The sequence below is a fragment of the Cervus canadensis genome, chromosome 32, assembly GCF_019320065.1.
Source record: "Cervus canadensis isolate Bull #8, Minnesota chromosome 32, ASM1932006v1, whole genome shotgun sequence".
Classification (NCBI taxonomy): domain Eukaryota; kingdom Metazoa; phylum Chordata; class Mammalia; order Artiodactyla; family Cervidae; genus Cervus; species Cervus canadensis.
Window position 1 is genome coordinate 35,166,185 of NC_057417.1, and position 19,961 is coordinate 35,186,145.

The following is a 19,961-nucleotide window of genomic DNA, read 5'->3' on the forward strand; positions in this document are numbered from 1 at the left end:
CTAATGCATTGTTGAATTTAGTTAGATAAAAATTTGTTGAGGATTTTGTATCAGGGATATTGGCCTGTGATTTCCTTTTTGTGTATCTTTATACAGAAAACGAGGTATCTTTATCTAATTTTGGTGTCAGGGTAATGCTGGCCTTGTTCAGTGAGTTTCAAAGTGTTCCCTCCTGTTTCTGGAAGAGTTTGAGAAGGACTGTTGTTAACTGTTTTTAAGTGTTTGGAAGAATTCACCAGTGAGGCCGTCTGGGTTGCTGGGAGGCTTTTGATTACCCACTCAGTCTCCTCACTAGTCACTGGCCTGTCCAGATTTCTGCTTCTTCATGATTCAGTCTTGGCAGGTTGCATGTTTCTAGGAAATAATCAGTTTCTTCCAAGTTGTCCAATTTCTTGATTTCTAGTTTCATACCACCATGGTTAGAAAAGACACTTAATGCGATTTCAGCCTTCTCAAATTAGCCTTGTTTTCTGGCCTAGCGTATGATTTATCCTGGGGAATGCCCGTGTGCACTAGGGGAGGATGTGTGCTCAGTGTGGCTTCTGGACGGAATTTCCTACGTGTGTCCACAGCCTCATGTGTTGTCCAAAGCCAGAGTTTCCTGATTGGTTTTCTGTGTGGATAATCTAACCGCTGAGGAACATGGGTTTTAACGGCCCCTCCTCTTACTGTATCGCTATCTCTTTCTCCATTTACGTCTGTTAACATTTGCTCTACATTTTGGGGTGTTCCTATATTGGGTACCTCAGTTCAGTCGCGCAGTCATGTCTGACTCTTTGCGACCCCATGGACTGCAGCACGCCAGGCTTCCCTGTCCCTCACCAGCTCCTGAAGCTTGTTCAAACTCATGTCCATCGAGTCGGTGATGCCATCCAACCACCTCCTTTGGGTGCCTAAATATTTACAGCGTCTTGTTGGGTTGACCTCTTTATCATTGTGTAACGTCCTTCTTTGTCTCTTATTGCAATGCTTGTCTCAAAGTCTTTTTTTTCTGAGTATTTTTCCCTAAGAATAGCTATCCCAGCTTTCTTTTGATTTCCATTTCCTTCCATTTTATGGTCAAATCATATTCCATTCTTCCATCGATGGACACGTAGGTTGCTTCCACATTTCAGCTGTCGTGGACAATGCTGCTGTGAACGTGGGTGAACAAACATCTCAAGAGTCTGCTTTCAGTTCTTCTGGATGTGTGCTCAGAAGTGGGCTTGCTGGGTCACATGGTTAATTCTTTTTTACTCTTTTGAGTAATCTTGCACTGCTTTCCAGAGTGGCTGCGCCGCTCTCCCCACTCACCAGCAGTGCACACGGGTGTGACTCTCCCCAGCCTCACCATCTCTGGTTTGGTTTGGGGGGAGCAGTCACCCTCGTGGGTGTGAGGCGCTATCTCACGGTGGTCCTGATTTGCATTTTCTTAATCATGCATCATGTTGAGGATCTTTTCATGTGCTGACTGGCCATTTATACATCTTCTTTGGAGAAATGTCTTTTTAAATCCTTTGCCCACTTCGAAATTGGATTGTTTTTTTTTTGTTGTTGTTGTTGTTGTTGAATTTTGGGAGTTCTTTTCTTATCAGATATATGATTTGCAAATGTTTTCTGTTTCTGTGGTTTGCCTCTTTACTTGGTAGATAGTATATTTTGATGCACAAAATTTAAAATATTTTCATGAGGGAATTCCATGGCAGGCCAGTGGTTAGGACTCCGTGCTCTCACTGCTGAGGGCCAGGGTCCAGTCCCTAGTCAGGGAACTAAGATTCCACAAAGCTACGTGATGTGACCAAAAAAAAGTTTTTATTAATTTTCATGAAATCTAGTTTGCTTGTTTTTTTCTTTTCTTGCCTTTGCCCTTTGGTTTCCTATCCAAGAAAGCATTTTCAAATCCAGTGTCATGAAGGTGTCATCCCATGTTTTATTCTCAGTTTTATTGTCTTAGGTCTCACATTTAGGTCCTTGATCTGTTTTGAGTTGATTTTTGCATGTGGTGTGAGTCAGGGTACAGCTCTATTCTGCATGTGAAGCCAACATCCCAGCACTGCTTCTTTTTTTTTTCTTTTTTTTTTTTCCAGCACTGTTTCTTGAACAATTTTTCCCATTGACCTTGGCACCTTTGGCAAAAAGTAATTTGATCATAAATGTGAGGGTTTATTTCTGGGCTCTCTGTTCTATTCTTTTGGTCTCTGCCTATTTTTATGCCAATATATTTTGATTATGTTTTGATTACTGTAGCTTTGGAGGTCCCTTCAGATTGCATAGGAATTTTAGGATGGGTTTTTTTATTTCTGCAAAAAAATATTTTTGGAATTTTGAAAAGTATTGCTTTGACTTTTTAGATCATTTTGGGTAATGATGGCATTTGAACAATATGAAGTTTCCACTCCATGGACATGTGATGTGTTTCCTTTTATTTATTTCTTCTTTAAATTCTTTCAGGTATGTTACATTGTATAAGTCTTTCTCCTCCCTGGTTAAGAAAATTCTTAAGTACTCTATTCTTTTTGATGCTAATGTAAATGACATTGCTTTTGTGGTTTCCTTTTAAATTGTTACATGTATATACGTATATAGTGTGTGTATATATACATATGTATATATAAATTCAGTTGATTTTTTGCGTGTTAACTTTGAATCCTGCTACATTGCTATATTCATCTACTAGTTTCAGTAGCTTTTTAGTGGAGTCTTTACACGTCTCTACATATAAGACCATTTCGCTGGCGAGTGAGATCGTTCTGCTTTTGCTTCTTCCTTCCTAGTCTGGATGACTCTCACTTCTTCTTCTTGCCTGACTCCTCGGGCGGGAGCTCCTGGTCTGCTGAACACGAGTGGTGCCGTTCCCACTCTGTTTTCTGCGTGTCTCGTGAGTTTGTGGAACACTGGCCATTTGAATCTAATCACATGGCGCCTCTGGGGTGGGTAGCCACTGCTCTGCTCAGAGCTGAAGCTGAGTGGCACCAATGCCGTTGATGCCAGGCTGCCCCTTGAAGCTGTGAGGCTTCTGCAGGCTCCAGCACTCCGGACAGTTCTGTCGTCCCATTCTGCCAGGGCCATGGTTCTCCAGGTGGAGAGACTCTGGGTGCTCCCTGCCCCACCAGCTTCCCGGAATCTTGTCCGGGATGGGCCCTCCACCCCGGTTGTCCCGGACAGTGTGTAGGCCCGGAGGTGGCCAGCAGGGTGCCAGCCTCACCTGGCCCACGGCAGCCCCGCCCAGAGCCAGGGGCCGGCTGGGGCTGACCTTGGATCCGCCCCAGAGTGGGCGCTGCCCGGCCCCGTGTGTGAGTGTTGGGGTGCCTTGCCCTGCGCCTCACTTGAGCTCTGTGCTCTGGTGTGGGTGGCAGGTGGCCCCGTGCAGAGGCCAGGCGGGTCACGAGCGCGGCGGCCCCTCCTTCCCGGAGGTCAGGCCAGATGCTGGCTGCTGGAATCTGGAGGATGAGCTTTCGGGCTGTTGGAGCCGCTGCCCGCCTGGCCGTGTTGAGGCCGCTGCAGGGGCCTGGGGATGACGGGGCAGCTCGGGGTCACCTCAGCTGAGGGCCGGCCCGGGTTGGCTTTAGTGGGGAGCGGCCTGAGCCGTGTCGGGGGGCCCGGGGGAGGGAGCTGGAGGACATGGTGAGCCCCGGGCACTCCTTGTGGGGACCCAGCCAGCCGAGCATTCGCGAGACCTTGGGGAGGGGGACCCCGCTGCTACCAAGGGGCAACTCGGGGTCACTAGTCGGTGGGACGCGGTGTGGGAGCCCCGTGGAGGGAGCAGGGCCCTCACCTGCTGCGACCAGGACCCCAGAGGCGGCAGCGCTGGAGGCGTTTCTGTCGGGGGTGGGCAGCTCTGATGGAGGGGCCGCATGCCCCCGCCTGCCTGCCCGCGCGCGGCCCCAGGTTAACCGGCGTGCCTCTTTGGGCTGGGCTTCCCCTGCCCATGGGCGCCCTGGCACAGGCCTTGGTGCGTGAGAGTGGGAAGCATTGGGCAATGGGGGCTGTGGAGCCTTGGCCAGGCGGCGGTCAGAACGGGGCCCCCGGGTAGGGGTGAGCGGCCTCAGTGACAGGAGCGAGTGGGTGCAGGCAGGCTGGGGGCGCTCACTGGGGGAGGCTGTTGATGGGCTATGACCTGGGCACAGGTGGGTAACTGTGGCTGCCAGGGTCCCCCGGTCACGGGGGCGCGGCTCCTCCCACAGCGGGAACCCGCTGGGCCCCGGCGAGCCTCGCTTGTTGCAGGGGGAAGCGGAGAGCCCATCTGTCCAGCGCCGGGATGCAGGCTCAGGGTTGATGGCGGGGCGGCAGGTGGAGGCCGGAGGCCGTCAAGGAGTGAGGGGTGTGGGGGGACCATCAAAGCCTGGAAACGCTTGGAAGTCTGAGGAGCTGGGTATGGGCAGAAGGGCGGGAGCGGCTGCAGGAAGAGGGGCAGCTGTCCGGGCCCTGGGGACACGGCGGGACAGGACTGCAGTGGAGAGGCCCGGCGCTCACGGAGGTTCCGGAGCAGAGAGGCCAGGGGTGGGGGCGGCCAAAGCGGCTGAGGCTGCTTCCCCGTTCGCTTTCCTTCACCTTCGCTGTGGCGAGATTCACGCGAGGCAGAGCTGACAGTGGAAAGGGAAGACTTCCCGGCCCTTAGGACGTTCCCTGGTTGCGTGACCACTGCCTCCGTCGAGCTCAGATCTTGGGCTTTAGAGCCACGAGGCCAGATGGGAAGCCGGAGGCCTGGCAGGGTATGCGTGTGGCCTCGGGGGCTGTGGGCAGGGGACCCAGGGCGGTGCCCGGTCCAGGAGGGCTGGGCTTGGTGCCAGGGAGGCCAGGGTCTCAGAGGGCATGCGGGGAGCAGCGGAGGGGCGGCTGGGAGGTGAGGGGCCCTCGGGCCTGAGAGGGGCTCTGACAGCTGGGTCTGCCCGCTGGTGGGGGCGATCCGAGAGCTGGAGAGAAGGGCCCGAGAGAGAAGGGAGCGGGGGCCAGGCGGGGAGGCCACGTCAGGCCCGGGTCCACTGCTTGCCTCTCTGGGGACTGGGCAGGAGGAGAGGCGAAGGTGTGGCCGCAGACAGGCGCTGAGCGCCTGCTGTATGCAGTGCCTGCTGTATGCAGCGCCATCTTTAGTGATGGAGCTCGGGCTCCAGCGGGAGGGGAGGGTGGACCCCCAGCGGCTCAGCAGGGGGTGCCTGTGATGGGCGTGGGCAGTGCACCCCCGAGGCCGGCGCCTGCCCCCTGCCTTGGTGCCCCTTGGGCCACCCAGCTGTCCCCTCAAGAGCTCAGCCCTCCCCGCTGCAACCCGTGGCCTTACCGGGGCAGAGGCCCTGGAGCTGGGCCACGGGCTCTGGCGACCCCGAGTCCCTCTGCGGCGTCCCCCGCATACCTGCTCCCCCTGCCTCAGCCCCAGGACGTGTCTCACCTGCCCCGGAAGAGCCAGGGGCCTGAGTCACGCGGAGTGTCCCAGGAGAAGGCAAGGCAGGTGGGGCAGCTGGGGGGCAGGAAAGCGGGGTGCAGGGCAGAGTCTGCCTGACCACGGGCCTGGCCACCCCCGTGCAGGAGCCTGGAGAAGCGCGGGGCAGTCCCGATGTTTGCGAGGCCCGGGAGGGGTGCGGGGGGCTCAGGCCCGGCCCTGCTCCCACCCCTCTGCCTCAGGGCCCTGCACTTCGCCCACCCGGGCTGTGCCCTCGGCCAGAGCTGCTGGCCCACGGCTTCTGCTGGGGACACAGGTCCTGGCGGCTGAGTCCAGGCCGTCGGGAAGGGGGTCCCCGCGTCCTGGGTGCGCAGAGGAGCAGGGCAGCCCCTCGCCCTTGGGGCTGGGTGGGGCGTGCCCCCAGAGCAGAGCCTGGGCCGGGGGTGGGGTCCTCTGCTTGGGCCTGAGGGGCTGGTGCCGGGGCGCCCGACCGGCTCTCCCGCCCTGTGCCCTCCACCCTGGGGCTCAGAGTGTGAGGCTCTTGCACGAACGCGCACACCCCAGCCCCGGCGCCGTCTCCTGGTGCTGGCGTGGGCACAAGGCCGCCCCCGGAAGCCCAAGGTCACCCCTCCCACAACTGCCTCCACCCCCTGCCTGGGCTCTTGGCCGCAGGGTGGGCATCGAGCCCCCCCAGGAGACTGTGCTGAGAGGCTGCTTCCAGGAGGAGGGAGGGGCTGGGCAAGTGACTTGCTGATTTGCTGAAGAGCAGACGCCCAGACGGACCGGAAGTGGTCATCAGTCATGCCCAGCGGGGCTGCAGGGTGCCGGCTCACCTGGACAGCCGCACACGTGCTCGTCTCCACTTCCTGCTCTGGTGGCTTCTGGGGGCTGGGGCAGTCCCTCTCCTGACCCCCGAGGCCTTGGTCTGCTGTTCAGAGTCACCCCCAGAATCCTCCCCGCAGGGTCTGAACCCTTGCTTCAATCACCTGACTGGGGCGCCTTCCGGGCCCCCAGGGATGCCCTGCACTCCGCAGGGAGAGTTTGAAGCTCTCTGCAGGGAGCGGGCACACAGGCACGCACCCGGCCCGCGGGCGGCTCCAGCGCCCGTGCTGCGGGCAGGCGGGGCGGCCGGTGCCTCTCCGCCCAGAGGTGGGGCACGTGGAGGGGGCACTCCTGCAGGCAGACCGTGTGCTCCACAGGCTGCAGTGTGGAGGCTTCTGGCTGAGACACCCCTGCCTCCAACTCACTCAAAAGCATCTCCCTGCCCCGGCGCCGCCGGGGGACCCCAGGCAGGAGGGGGGCAGGAAGGACGGGCTTCCTCACGGCCTGGGCACTGGGCGGGGGCCCCTGTGGACGCTGGCTGGTGTACCCTCCGGCACCCGCCCGCTCTGAATCAGGAAGGTGGTTCTGGGAGACCCGGGCCAGCCGCCCGCTGCTGCGTGACCCCAGGGACCCTCCCTGGGCCTTGGTGCAGCCGCAGCGGGAGGCAGGGCCGCAGCCCGGCAACGTGGCCAGCGAGGGTGAGCAGGCCGCGGGCCCCAGGACCCCAGCGGCTGGCACTGCGTCCCGAGCAGGTGTGGGGGTCCCGAGGAGGCTGGAACGCGCCTGCGGCTGCTCCTCCAGGCCCAGCTGCCCGACGCCCGTCCAGGAGGACGCGGGAGCCACCAGCCCTTCAGGCCTGACCTTCCTGCTTCTCTCTGCGTTGGGACAGGGCTGGGGTTGTTGACACACAAATGGCACTTTCTCGCGTGTGATCTGCAGAGGGTAAAGGGAGCCCTTTTGAGTGTGAAAAAGTGGCCACCATCACCCTGAAAGGCTCTGTGGCGGGTGTGATGGAGCCGCGGGGCCGTGAGCTCTCCTGGGCCGGGTCCCAGAGGGAGGCCAGGCGGGCGCTCGGGCGAGGGAGCTGTGGCCCTCACCCGCCCCCTCCCCATGCACGTGGGCTCCCCACGAGGGCCCCAGTGCGTGTTGTCCAGCTGCACGTGCCCGCGGGCCTGCTGGCCTCCCCTCCTGGTTTCCTCATTCCCTGCGGGGTCCACGCTTTGGCGTGGAGGGTGTGCTCCTGGACCCAGGGTGGGGGCACAGTGGCCGTGCAGGCTGGGCCCGGTGACGCTCGTGGAGAGCTCTGAGGCCCGCCATTGGGGGGGCGCGTCACTTCCTGCAGATGGTCCCACGAGCCGGTGGAGAGTGGTCTTGGGTGGGGCTCTTCTGTCCAGGAGCCCCGGCTCTGGAGGTCATCTGGGGGTCCCTGATGTGCAGTGTTCCCTCCCACTGCTCCCCGGGAGGCTCAGAGCTGGGGGTCGTGGCATTCTCCTCCCTCCCCAAGCCCGCTGTGTCTGCGCCGGGGGCCCCCACATGCCCGGGGACCCAGGAACTCAGAAGCCTGGTTCTGTCCAGGTGCTCTTGCCGCCAGAGCACCTTCCCGGGTCGCAGTGGGGGCCGTGGGGTGGGGCCTGTCCCTGTCCCCCCCCCAGCAATTGCCGGGGCCCAGCGGGTGGTCACGGAAGCCTGGGGGGCACAGCTGAGTGGGGCCTGGAGGCACAGGGGCCATGCCTGGGGCGCCACCCTCCGGCTGGAGAAGTCCCCGGGGTTCCACCCGGAGAACTGACGTGATGTCTGTGGGCCCCGCGGGCAGAGGTGCAGCTGGGGGATGTGGGCAGCGGACAGGAAGCTGGGGGTGGACGGCGGGTGTGGGGAGGATGGGGCCCCAGCTCATGGCCTTCTGAGCTGGCTGAGGCCTCAGGTCTGGGCCGCCCCCGCACCAGCTCTGCTTGGGACCCGCCGACGTGTTGGGGGGAGGTCAGGGCCGGGCTCCCGGTGGCCCCAGAGAGCCAGACCCTGTCCCCAGGCCAGGCACTTTCCCCCCAACCCGTTGCCCCAGCTGCAGCAGGAGCCCCTTCCCGCAGCCACCCGCCCTGTCAGTGGCCAGAGGCCCTTATTAGGGGTCGGGGCTCAGCCATGCCCCCAGCCCCCCAGCCCCCAGTGGAGAGTCTGCAGAGGCCGGGTTGAGGGCCCTCGTGGAGACACGGCCGTCTTCCTCCCGCACCTGTCTGTTCCGTGTTCCGCCCAGGCTCCCGGCTTCCAGTCTCTCCCCTGAGGCCCTCAGGGGGAAGCTAGCATGATGGGGGGGTTTCTGGGATGACAGGGGGCTGGTCATTTGTGGAGGTGGCTGGGATGACGGAGGGTCCCTGGGACGACGGGGGGCTGCTCTTTTGTGGGGGCGGGCAGGACCCCTGCTCGGGGCCCTCAGACCCCGTTCTCCTCCCATCGCTCCAGTGAGGAAACAAAGCCCAGGAAGGAGGGTGGGCATGCAGGCCTGTGGGCCGTGGTCCCATGCCCCCGTCCCAGGGGAGACCCTGGGGGTCTGCCGGACCCCCTGACGTCTGGCCTTGTCTTGCAGATCCTGACTGGGCCTCGTACACCCTGGGGGTGTTCATCTGTCTGAGCTGCTCTGGGATTCACCGGAACATTCCCCACGTCAGCAAGGTGAAGTCCGTGCGCCTGGACAGCTGGGAGGATGTCCAAGTGGAGGTACGGCCGGGCCGGGTGCCGGGAGGGGGGGCCTGCCTTCTGCCACGGTGGCCTCAGACCCAGCCCGCGGCTCGGCCGGCACAGGCCCCTCGTGCCTGCTGCCCCGCCTCCTCCCCGGGGCGTCCTGGTGCCCAGGGAACCCGCACGGGCGTCTTGTTGTCAGGGTTTCATGGGTAACTTACGCAGAGTCGCAGAAGGTGACAGATGTCAAGGCCTTCACCTGCCGTCCACCCACCCAGAGTCCCGGGCCCACCCCGCCTCCATGCCAACTCAGAGTCCGCATGTACCCTAGCGAGGCTGCGCTGCGTATGTGGACACACACCACGTGGCTGGAAGCACCCTCACCCCAGGGCCGGGCAGCAGGGCGGGGCTGCCTCGACCCAAGCCAGCAGCTAGTGCGGCTTGTGAGCAGGGAGGGACAGGGAGGCCCAGAGAGGCCGGGCTGGGCTGGGGGTGAGGGGGCTCAGCCCCTTCTGCTGTCTGCTCGTCTGCTCCCATCGTGACCTCGAGGGGCCGGCGGGGCTGGACCTGCAGCATGCCTGACCCTCGCCTGGGGGCCCGGTGGGCGTGGGCGGGGATGCTGGACCCCGCCCTGAGTCCTCGGCCGGTGGGCATGAGCCAGGCCGGCTCCCGGGAGGCCCGGGGTGTGGTGAGCTGGGCGCAGGGACCCTTGTCTGTGCTTTGTTTTTGTCTTTTCACGTGTTTCCCTGAAGTTTGTATTTTTCTATAGCACACGCTTGAAAGCAGCTCTATTGAAATGTGACTCACACGTTGTATAACTCGCTCTTTTAAGTGCACCTCAGCGGTGTTTGGCACACTCGCCGGGTCCTGCAGATGTCCCCGTCATCAGCTTTAGGACATTCCCCTCACTTCAGACGGAACCTGGCCCTCCGCGCCACCCCTGCACCAGGCCTGAGCCCCCGCACATGTGCTTCCCCCTTATGAGGCCGGGGACGCCCACCACATGGCTGGGCCCGGTCATGTCTACGTGCAGGGCTCCGGGGGCGCGGGGGCCCTGCTGAGGCTTGCTGTGCTTCCGGGGTCGGGGGGGGGGCGTCCTTCCCAGACGACCCCTGGGCCAGTGGACGGCCCCATGCACTCGTGGTCCCGCCGGGCAGCAAGGCGGCCTCCGTTCCTGGAGGGGAAGTTGGAAGGCTCTGACTGTAACTTTAAGGATTCTGCCCCGCTTCCCCTCGAGGCCACACCCACTGGCCTCTGCCTGGCCCCCTCGCTCCTGCGGGCCCTTCCCTCCCGTCTCCCCTTCTCTCCTGGCCCTCCCCTGCCTCGGGGACTGTGGCAGAACCGAGTGTGACCTCTAGGGCCCTGGGCCGGGCTGCTTGCTTTCTTTTGTGGGGGTTTCACAGAGGTGGGTTCACGGCCCTCAGAGACAATAGGTGGGGATGTTTCTCGGAGGTTGTCCTGACTTTGCTTGTGGCGGTTTTCACGGTGGAAACTTTCAGATTTTGAAGTGATCAAGTTTATCAGCCTTGCCTTTTGTGGTTTCAGGGTTTACGGCACACCGAGATAGGCCTGCCTTACCCTCGATTATTTTTACTCAGAGCGGCTTGACTTCTGTCGTTCACACACCGCACCCCTCAGCCTTCTAGAGTCTACAGTTTGGTGGTTTTCGTGAATTCTCAGGGCTGTGTGACCATCGCCATGATCTAATTTGAGAATGTTTTCATATCCTCAAATGAGCCCGCACCCACGGGGGCCCTCCCTGGCCCCCCGCCCCGGGCCCTGCCGAGAGAGGGCCCGCCTGTCCTGGACGCTGCGTGTCGGTGGCCTCACCCGTGTGGTCCCAGGCCTCCCCCTCCTCTGGCTGAGCCTCGGTTTCCAGACTCATCCCTGCTGTCGGGGTGTCCGCAGTTCACTTCTTGTCACGGCCGAGCTCACGTGGTCGCGTGGGTGGACCACAGCTTGTCCACGTTCACCAGCTGCACACCTGGGTCGTCTCGTTTTCCCAGGCCTTCGGAACAGCGGGCTTCAGAGCAGTTCTGTGCCCTCAGCTCTCTGGGAGGGCGCGGCGCTGCCTGACGTCTGAGGGCCGGCTGGCTTTGCCCACCACAGTGGCCTGGCCCACTGGCAACATGCGCGGACCGCAGCCCCTCCTCAGCCCCCCGCGGGGCGTGCGGGGCGTCTCCTGGTGGTGTCGGCCCCCTCTCCCCGGTGCTGAGTGACGCTGAGCGCAGTTCCGTGTGCTTCCTGGCCATGTGTGTATCTTCTTTGGAGCAATGTTCATTCAGATCCTTTGCCCACTTTAAAAATGGGTTGTCATTTTATTACTGAGTTAGGAGATTTTATTACTAAGAGCACTTTATATATTCTGGGCACAAATCCCTTATCAGATTCAGTATTTGCAAGTAATTCTTCTCATTCTGTGGGTTGTATTTTAACTTTCTTTTTGAAATGATATTTTTAAAATGAAAAAGTATGGTTTATATTTTTAAGGAGCTATCTATGTAATTTTTTGAATCATTGAGGGGTGATTCATATAAAATCCACTTTAAAGTGAACAAAGTGGTACATATATATGCTGGAATATTATTTGGCCATAAAATAGAGTAAAATAATGCCATTTACAGCTACATCGATGAACCTAGAGATTATCCTGCCAAGCAAAGTAAGTCAGACAAAGACAAAATACTGTATGACACCACTTACTTGCGGAATCTAAAACACGACACAGATGAATCTGTCTACAAAACTCACGGACGCAGGGAACAGGCTTGGGGTCGCCCAGGGGGGTGGAGTGGGGAAGGCGGGGGAGTCCCAGGGCAGCCCGTGCAGACTAGCACCCGTGGGATGGACGAACAGGGTCCTACCACGCAGCCCGGGGGCTCTGTTCAGCACCGGGAGAGCGAGGGGCATAGAGCCGGGGCCCCCCAACCTCACATCAGAAATCAATGCAGTGCTGTAAGTCAACTACACTCCGTAAAATAAATGCTTAGAAAGTGAATAACCCAGAGGCAGGGGCGCGGTGGGGGAGGAGAGTCTCTTCTGTGAAAGGCGCCGGGAGGACTGGATGGCCTGCGCAGTGTCACACCATGTACAAAAAGTGAATCAAAAGGAGTCAAAGACCTGAATGTTTAAGACCCAAAACCACACAACTTGTAGAAGAGAGCATAAGCTCTTCGATGTCGATCTTAGCAAAGTCGGGTTTGGGTCTGCCTCCTCTGGGCTACAAAAGCAAAAATAAACAAATGGGACTGCAGCAAACTAAAACGCTTTTGCACAAAAAGAAAACTATCAACAAAATGAAAAGCCCACTTACTGAATGGGAGAAATGTTTGCAGATGATACATGTGTTAAAAGGGTTATTGCACAAAAGGTACAAAGAACTCACACAACTCAGTATCAAAAAGAAAAAAACAAAAATCATCCAATTAAAAATGGGCAGAGGACCTGAACAGACACTTCTCTAAAGAAGACATATGGTTTGTCAACAGGTATATGAAAAGACACTCAGCGTCACTATTAGAGAAACATTAATCAGAACTGCACCGAGGGACGGCCTCACAGTGCGAAGAGTGGCCTTCATTAAGAAGTCTACAAATGATAGGGACTTGCCTGGGGGCCCAGTGGTTAAGACCCCTCGCTTCCAGGGCAGGAGGGGGCGTGGGTTCCATCCCTGGTGGGGGTGCTACTGAGATCCCATATGCCATGTGGCCACAAAAAAAAAAAATTCTACAAATAACAAATGTGGAGAAAAGAGAGCCTTCTGCACTGCTGGTGGGAATGTGAACTGGCGCAGCCACTGTGGAGAACAGTGTGGAGTTTCCTCAGAAAACAAGAGAGACCTACCATGTGACCCAGCCGGCCCGCCAGAATGGGGGCTCCCCTGGTGTCTCAGGCAGTAAAGAAGACACCCGCAGTGTTTGATTCCTGGGTCGGGAAGATCCCCTGGAGAATTCCATGGACAGAGGAGCCTGGTGGGTACAATCCCACGAGAACATTTTTAATCAGAAAGATACATGTACTCACGTGTTCCCTGCAGCGTGAGTTACAATCGCCAAGATGTGGAAGCATCTACAGGTGACTTGATAAGGAAGATGTGTACTTATACAATGGAATATCCCTGAGCCAGGAGAGTGGTATTTTACAATCTGCGACGACAGGGCTGGGCCTAGAGGGTCTCATGCTAAGAGAAACCTGTCAGACACAGAAAGACGAGTAGGTCCGATCTCACTCCCATATGGAATCTGAAAAAGACAGAAACAGACCTTAGGCACGGGGAACAAACAGGCAGTTGCTCGAGGGCAGGGGTGGGGGAGCAGGAGACGGAGGCATGATTCCAGTCCTAGCACAGATAAGTCACGGGCGGTAACGGCAGCCCAGGGTCCCCAGCGTCTCACGACCTGAGCGGGCGCCGATGCACCAGGTCTCACGCCTGAAACCAACACTGTACGTCGGCCTCCCAGCAGCGAAAAGCAGATAAAGCACGTTCACAATCCGGTTCAGCCGTTGCCTCCGGCTGCCAGGACATCTGTTGTCCCCACCTCAGGGGAGACCCCTTCCTGAGACCCCCAGGCGGCTCTCCTGCCTGGATTCGCCCGTCTGGGACGTTTCACACCAACGTGGTCCTCGGCTGTGTCTCAGGACCTGAGAAGTCTGCTTCTCAGTAACCTCATGTTTTTAAGGTTCATACATCTTTTCCCTTTCCTGATGGTGTCCTTAGAAGCACAGAAGTTTTAAGTTTTGGTGAAGTTCTGTTGATTTTTTTTCCCTCTGTTCCGTGTGGTTTTGGTGTCACCTCTGAGAAACCTGAGAGAGACCTAAGGGCTTCCCCGGTGGCTCAGCTGGTAAATGCAGGAGTCCCTGGTTCAGTCCCTGGGTCGGGAAGATCCCTGGAGAAGGGAGAGGCTACCCACTCCAGTGCTCTGGCCTGGAGGATTCCACAGACGGTGTGGTCCATGGGGCCGCACAGAGTTGGACACGACCGAGAGACTTGCACACTTCACACACAGTGACCGAGAAACCATTCCCAACCCCAATCCTGAAGATTTCCTTCCATGTTTTCCTTGAATCATGTTTTAAATCACCTGTGATTTTCATCTATTTTTTTGCCGTGTGGTATACAGGGTCTTAGTTCCCCGACTGGGGATCGAACTGCCTTCTCCACTGGAAGCTGGACTGCCAGGGAATTCCCTTCGTCTACTATTTTGATTGCTTAGCTTTGGAAATTCAGCCTCTCATGAAGTTGGAGTTTTGTTTTGCTGAAAGGCATACCCCCTTTCTCCGACGGTTTCCAGTTTCTCATTGGTCATCAGCACCCATGGATCTGAGACGTTACCACTACTGTGTACCGGCCCGTCCTGCTGAACCTGCTGATACTGGGTGTGAGAGCCCACTGGATCTGCTTCTGGACCTTTTAGGCTTTCTGGTTGGCACTGTTTGACTCAGTAGCTTTATAACAGGCTTTAATATCTGCGAGGAAGCGTCTTCCTTCTCACAATTTTCTTCTGCTTGTTAACTTTCAAATGAACTTTAGAATCATTCTAGCTCTTGAAAATTCTATTCCTGGTTTTCTTTTTTTCTTTTTTGAGAATTGCTAAACATAGATGAACAAAGGAGACTGCGTGCTTTCCGTCCCCCTCACCTGGAGCGTGGCCTGACTTTGTTCAGTGTCTTCTGCTCCTGGGGACGCGTGGAAGTTTCTCTGTAGAGACTGAAGGGCCCTCGTCCCGCTGGTCCTTAGCAATGATGGCCCGGCTGCTGTCCTTAGCCGGCTTCCTCTCCCGTCAGGCCTCTGACCAGATGGCTCTCTGCGTGGAGCAGCCTCTGCTTTGAGGATCCCACGTTGCTCCCAGCCTTCGCTGAAGGGTCTCATCGTTTGTGCTCTTCCCGGTCATCCATCGCACGCTCGGCCGGACGGGCTCAGAGCCCCGGGACCCACGCCACCCCCGGCCCTTGAGGTCCTGCGGGAAGCCCCCCCCGCCCCCGACACCAAGGGCCTCCCTCCGGCTCACCCAGCTTGCTCCACCTCAGGGCTGTCGCCCGTGCTATATCCGTGCCCAGACACCGCACACTGGCTGCTCCAGAGACCCCCGTTGCCCCCACCGCAGGGCAGCCCGTCCGCGCCCCGCGGGCTCGTTCTCTGCGCGCAGCCCCCTGCCTGCTCTCTGCAGCCCGGCCGCCCCACAGCCCGTGGGCCTCTTCTGGGCCGGTCTGGCCTCCGTGCACCAGGACCGGTGGGGTCAGATGTGGGCCGGGGGCCTCCCTCCCGAGGGGCCCTTTCTGGAGGGCCGGGGCCCCACCACCTGTGGGGAAGGGCAGTGCTGCCCCCTCCCGTGGCCAGCCCCCGGGGCCCGGGTCAGCTGTGGGTCGGGGCCCTGATGCTGTGTCTCTTGCAGTTCATGGCCTCCCGCGGGAACGCCATCGCCAGAGCCACGTTCGAGTCCAAAGTGCCCCCGTTCTATTACCGGCCCTCGGCCTCCGACTGCCAGTGAGTACAAAGGGGCCCTGTCTGCGTCGCTGGTCCGCAGCTGGCCGCGCTCCGGAGGCGGGAGGGTGGGCCAGCCCGTGTCCGGGAGCCCTGTCCTGGGGCTCCCCCGCTTGGTTTTGTTTCCTGGTGTGGCAGCGGTGGTGGGCAGCGTGGGGACAGCCGGCCTGGGCTCCAGGCGACGCAGGTCTCCGCGGGAACCCCAGCCTGGGTTCCGGGGTCCTCATGGCGCCCCCGGCCCTCTGGAGGGCTTGCTGGGCGGCTGCTCCAGCGTGTGGCCGGCCTGGCTCAGTGCCCAGGGCATGGACGTGGGGAGGGTTGGGGGCACAACCCCACACGACCCCAGTTGCCAGCCTCTCTGAGCCTCAGTGTCCCTGTCTGCCCACCCCGCGGGCACCCCTGGGTTCTGGAAGGTTCCAGAGGTCAGGGGAGGTGCCTGGGGTGAGGTGGGGAGGCCCGCATGTCGGGCTCAGCACCAGCGGGAGGTGCCCACCAGGGGTCTCAGGTCCTTCCTGGGGGCTGCCTGTCTCACGAGCCGCACCCCCGGCACGCCCACGGCAGTGCTCTGCCCCAGCACTTCTCACCACCCCCCCCATCGGCCTCCCCGTCTACCTCCCGCTGCCCTCAAGCCGCTCCTGGTGCTTAGAGAGGAGGGCCGTGTGATGAGGCTCCTCCTGGACCGTCCCTTCCTTGGAACGGATGGTGGGGCCGCGGCCCAGCCTCCTCCCAGGCCCCTGCATCCGGCCCCCACCCCCGGGCGGCACCTTCTCCTTTTTGCCCCGCGCTGTTGCCCCCTGACTCACTTGGTGAAGCCCACACCCCGGGGACCCTGCCTATGACACCTGGACCCGGGCTGCATGCCGGGCTCGTGTGTTTCTAGTTCTGCTCAAATGAGGGGTGGGAGATGGGGGGCTGCCGGCCGCCACAGCGGGGCTGGGAGTGGTGACCCAGCTGTGAGCCTGGTAGGTGGGCCAGTTCAGACCCCACTAGACAGGTGGGGGCCAAGGCTGACCTCACTCTGCACACGGCGTCCCGCCCTGCAAGCCCTCGTGGGCAGGCCCCTTGCCCGGCCCCACCCCTCCTGGCGCCCCACGCCCGGCCGCTTTGCCCGGCTGTGAATCCACAGGTCAGCAGCTATTCTGCGGCCTGATGGCATCGCGTCCGCGGGCTGCCCTGCGGTTGGCCCACCGCCTGAGACGGCGCCACGGACAGGCTCCCACAGGCCTGGTCCCTGCGAGGTGCCCCCTGGCAGGGCTCTGTGGTCAGGGCCTCTCGGGTGACCTGGCGGCCCCAGCGGGAGGGTGCTCTGAATCCCAGTGGGCCCCACTTTCTGGAAACCTCTGCTGGGGGAGGGCTCACAGGAGCCAAGCCCACTCCACTCCCCAGACTCAGGTGCTTGGGTCTGCTGGGAGGGGTGGGGTCCTGGGAGAGGCCCCTCACTGGGCTGGTATCAACAAGGAAACCTGACCAGGCAGCCATGAGACCAGGAGGGTGTGGGGCTGACAGCCGAGCTCACCGTGGAGACCATACAGTAGTGAGGGTGTGTGAATGCCCGTGTACACTGTGGCATGCCATGCAGAGGTGGAAGGGACGTGTGAATGCCCGTGTACACTGGAGTACCATGCAGGGGTGGAAGGGACATGTGAATGCCCGTGTACACTGGAGTACCATGCAGGGGTGGAAGGGACGTGTGAATGCCCGTGTACACTGTGGAGTGCCATGCAGAGGTGGAAGGGACGTGTGAATGCCCGTGTACACTGTGGAGTGCCATGCCATGCAGAGGTGGAAGGGATGTGTGAATGCCCGTGTACACTGGAGTACCATGCAGGGGTGGAAGGGACCTGTGAATGCCCGTGTACACTGGAGTACCATGCAGAGGTGGAAGGGATGTGTGAATGCCCGTGTACACTGGAGTACCATGCAGGGGTGGAAGGGACGTGTGAATGCCCGTGTACACTGTGGAGTGCCATGCAGAGGTGGAAGGGACGTGTGAATGCCCGTGCACACTGTGGAGTGCCATGTAGAGGTGGAAGGGACGTGTGAATGCCCGTGTACACTGGAGTACCATGCAGGGGTGGGAGGGGTGTGTGAATGCCCATGTACACTGTGGAATGCCATGCAGAGGTGGAAGGGACGTGTGAATGCCCGTGTACACCGTGGAGTGCACCTCCAGCTATGCCCACTTAGTGCAGGGGCTGCAGCAGCCTCCCACAGGCAAAGGCTCTGGTGCCGTTGGGATGAAATGAGGTGGTGAGTCAGGAGGCCGGGGTCTGGCCCGAGTGGGGTCTCTGGACACAGGGCCCGCCCCCGCCCCCTGCCGTCTGGGTAAAGGGAGGATCAGCTCCTAGGGACACGTCAGTTTTAGCAGCAGGCCCGTGACTAGAGCGGCCAGGACCTGGCTCCCTTCCCGTGTTCCTGGTGCCTGACCTCGGGCTGAGGGAGGTCAGGCCAGCCCCTGTTTGGCCTCTGCTGGCAGCCGGCCCGTCCTGCTCCCTGCGTCAGTGGGGCGGGTGGGGCCCCCTGCTCCTGGCAGCCGTGATCTGGGGTGCCCCTCCCGGTGGGTGTGCCCGGCCCATCCACCCATCGGGAGCTCACCCGGGCAGCTCTGGCCAGGCTTCGCCCAGCACGTGCCCTCTCTCCTCAGACTCCTGCGGGAGCAGTGGATCCGGGCCAAGTACGAGCGGCAAGAGTTCACGCACCCCGAGCGGCAGGAGCCCTACTCTGCAGGTGAGGCTGCCTGCGCCTGGGCGTCCTGCCCGCCCCTCGCCCCCCAGAACCGGAGCGGGGCCCTGAGGAACCTGGCCAGCCGCTTCACTGAGCCCGTGTCCATCCACCGGCCCTCAACACCGGCTGGCTGACCTGGCCGCAAGGGTCCTACAGCTGCTCACAGCTCCGCCCTGGACCCTGGCCGAGGGTGGGGCTGCCCGGGGCCCTCTGGGCCCCTGGGGGCTGTGTCTTTGCCCCCACAGGGTGGGCGGGGCTGTCCGCAGGGGCCTGGACAGGCCTGGGCCCAGGTGGGCCTGCAGAGGGTGGGCCAGGCCCTGGGGGCTCAGTCAGCACAGGGCCTTCTGCTGCTGTGGTGATCAGACGCGGGCGGGACCGGCCCCTGTACCGTCTGTCGGCCGAGGGGCTCTGCGTGCACCCCGCTCCTACCTGGCAGGTGGTCGCAGGACGGGGTTGTGGCCTTGGTTCAATTACCATCCACCCCTGAGATCCACGGGCCCGTGGGCGCAGGTGCCTGTTCAGCCCCAGCACTCCCACACTCATCCTGCCTGGGACCCGGCCCTGCTCTGGGGCCCCGGGATGCTCACCCCACAGCCTGCTCCTGTCTCCCAGGTACGAACACCTCAGGGGTCTGGAGCGTGTGGCGTGTGACCTCGGTTCAGAGCCAGAGGCAGGGTGTCGTCTGTTCCTGCATCAGGACCTCTGGCTGTGGGGTCCAACCCAGTGGGCGTCAAGCAGACAGGAGGGTGGGCTCGCGGTGGCGCTGGCTCCAGGCCCAGCCTGACCCCAGGGCTCACTCAGCGGTCAGTGCCCTGAGGATGTGGCCCGTCTTTCCCGGTTCCACCTCAGGTGGCACCAGCCCCCCGGAGGAGGCTTCACTGCAGCAGCTCCAGACTTCCCGCCTGGCTGGAAACGCCGTCGGGTCCCACTTCCCCCGGGTGCCGGGAGGGGCCTTAGCTCTGGTCCCGACTGCTCGGGGGGGGGCAGGGGGCCCAGTCCCAGGGCCCGGGGGTGCACGAGCCAGCCCCGCTCTGGACTCTCCCGGGGCAGCAGCACGTTGACCCTCCGTCAGGGGCGTCTGCAGGTGCCGCTGGGTGCAGGGCCTGGGGCCCCTTGTTTCAGACCCCCCACTCCTGGGGTCCCCCGATGTTGCTGCCATCCCTCTCCTGAAATGTCCCCCGGACCTCAGGGCGCTGGACATGGGCCTGGGCTGGGGAGCCTGCAGGGTGCGTGTGGTGGGGTGAGGTGCGGGTGGCCGGGTCGGCCTGCGGAGGCGCCTTCGTCACCTGTTCGGTGTCAGGCATGTGGGGCCGTCTGTGGCATGGGGGGCAGCAGAGGGCCAGCCCCTCTCGGGGTCACGTGAGGCGGGCAGGTTCAGCTGGCCCCAGGGGCATTGCAGCTGGGGCAGTTGCCAAGGGCCCGCCGGGCACGGTGCAGGCCTCGCGGGGGACAGTGCTGGCCCCACTGGGCGTCAGCTCCTCTGCGGGAGGCTGCCCGCTTTCCTCTGAGCACTCAGCCCTGAGTAGGGAGGCCCTGGCCTTGGCTGCATCTCTGCCCCCGGGCTCAGGGCAGCGACCCCTGGCCAGGCTTTCTTCTCATTTATTCAAAGCCACCACCCACCGAGGGTAAATGCCGCCGCCTCGAGCCCTGGGAATCCAAGCCTGTGGTCCCCCACCCCCCTCACCCAGCGGAGTCCCGGGTGCCCTGAGATTCTCAGGAAGTGTCCTGGGTATGCAGGACCCCATGACAGCCCTCCGCAAGCACCCTTGGGGCGAGGCCCCCTCAGGGTACTGTGGGGAGGTGCCCTGGGGACCCAGAGGTGCCCAGCGCTGCCCTGAGTGGCCTGTCTTGTGGTCATGGTGGGGCTGCCCCTTCCCCACCTGCCTCCCCAGGCCTCCCGGGGAGAGGGTG

The 19,961-nt window shown here is 60.9% G+C and overlaps 1 protein-coding gene across 2 annotated transcripts in view; it reads left to right on the top strand.

Moving 5' to 3' along the window:
- Window positions 1-19,961, top strand: part of ADAP1 (ArfGAP with dual PH domains 1) — a 36,516-nt gene that overhangs the window by 6,602 nt on the left and 9,953 nt on the right. For both annotated transcript variants that reach the window (XM_043454860.1, XM_043454858.1), the window contains exons 2-4: window positions 8,754-8,884; window positions 15,238-15,329; window positions 17,971-18,053. In XM_043454860.1, coding sequence (XP_043310795.1) covers window positions 8,754-8,884; window positions 15,238-15,329; window positions 17,971-18,053 — 306 coding nt within the window. The remainder of the gene's footprint in view (window positions 1-8,753; window positions 8,885-15,237; window positions 15,330-17,970; window positions 18,054-19,961) is intronic.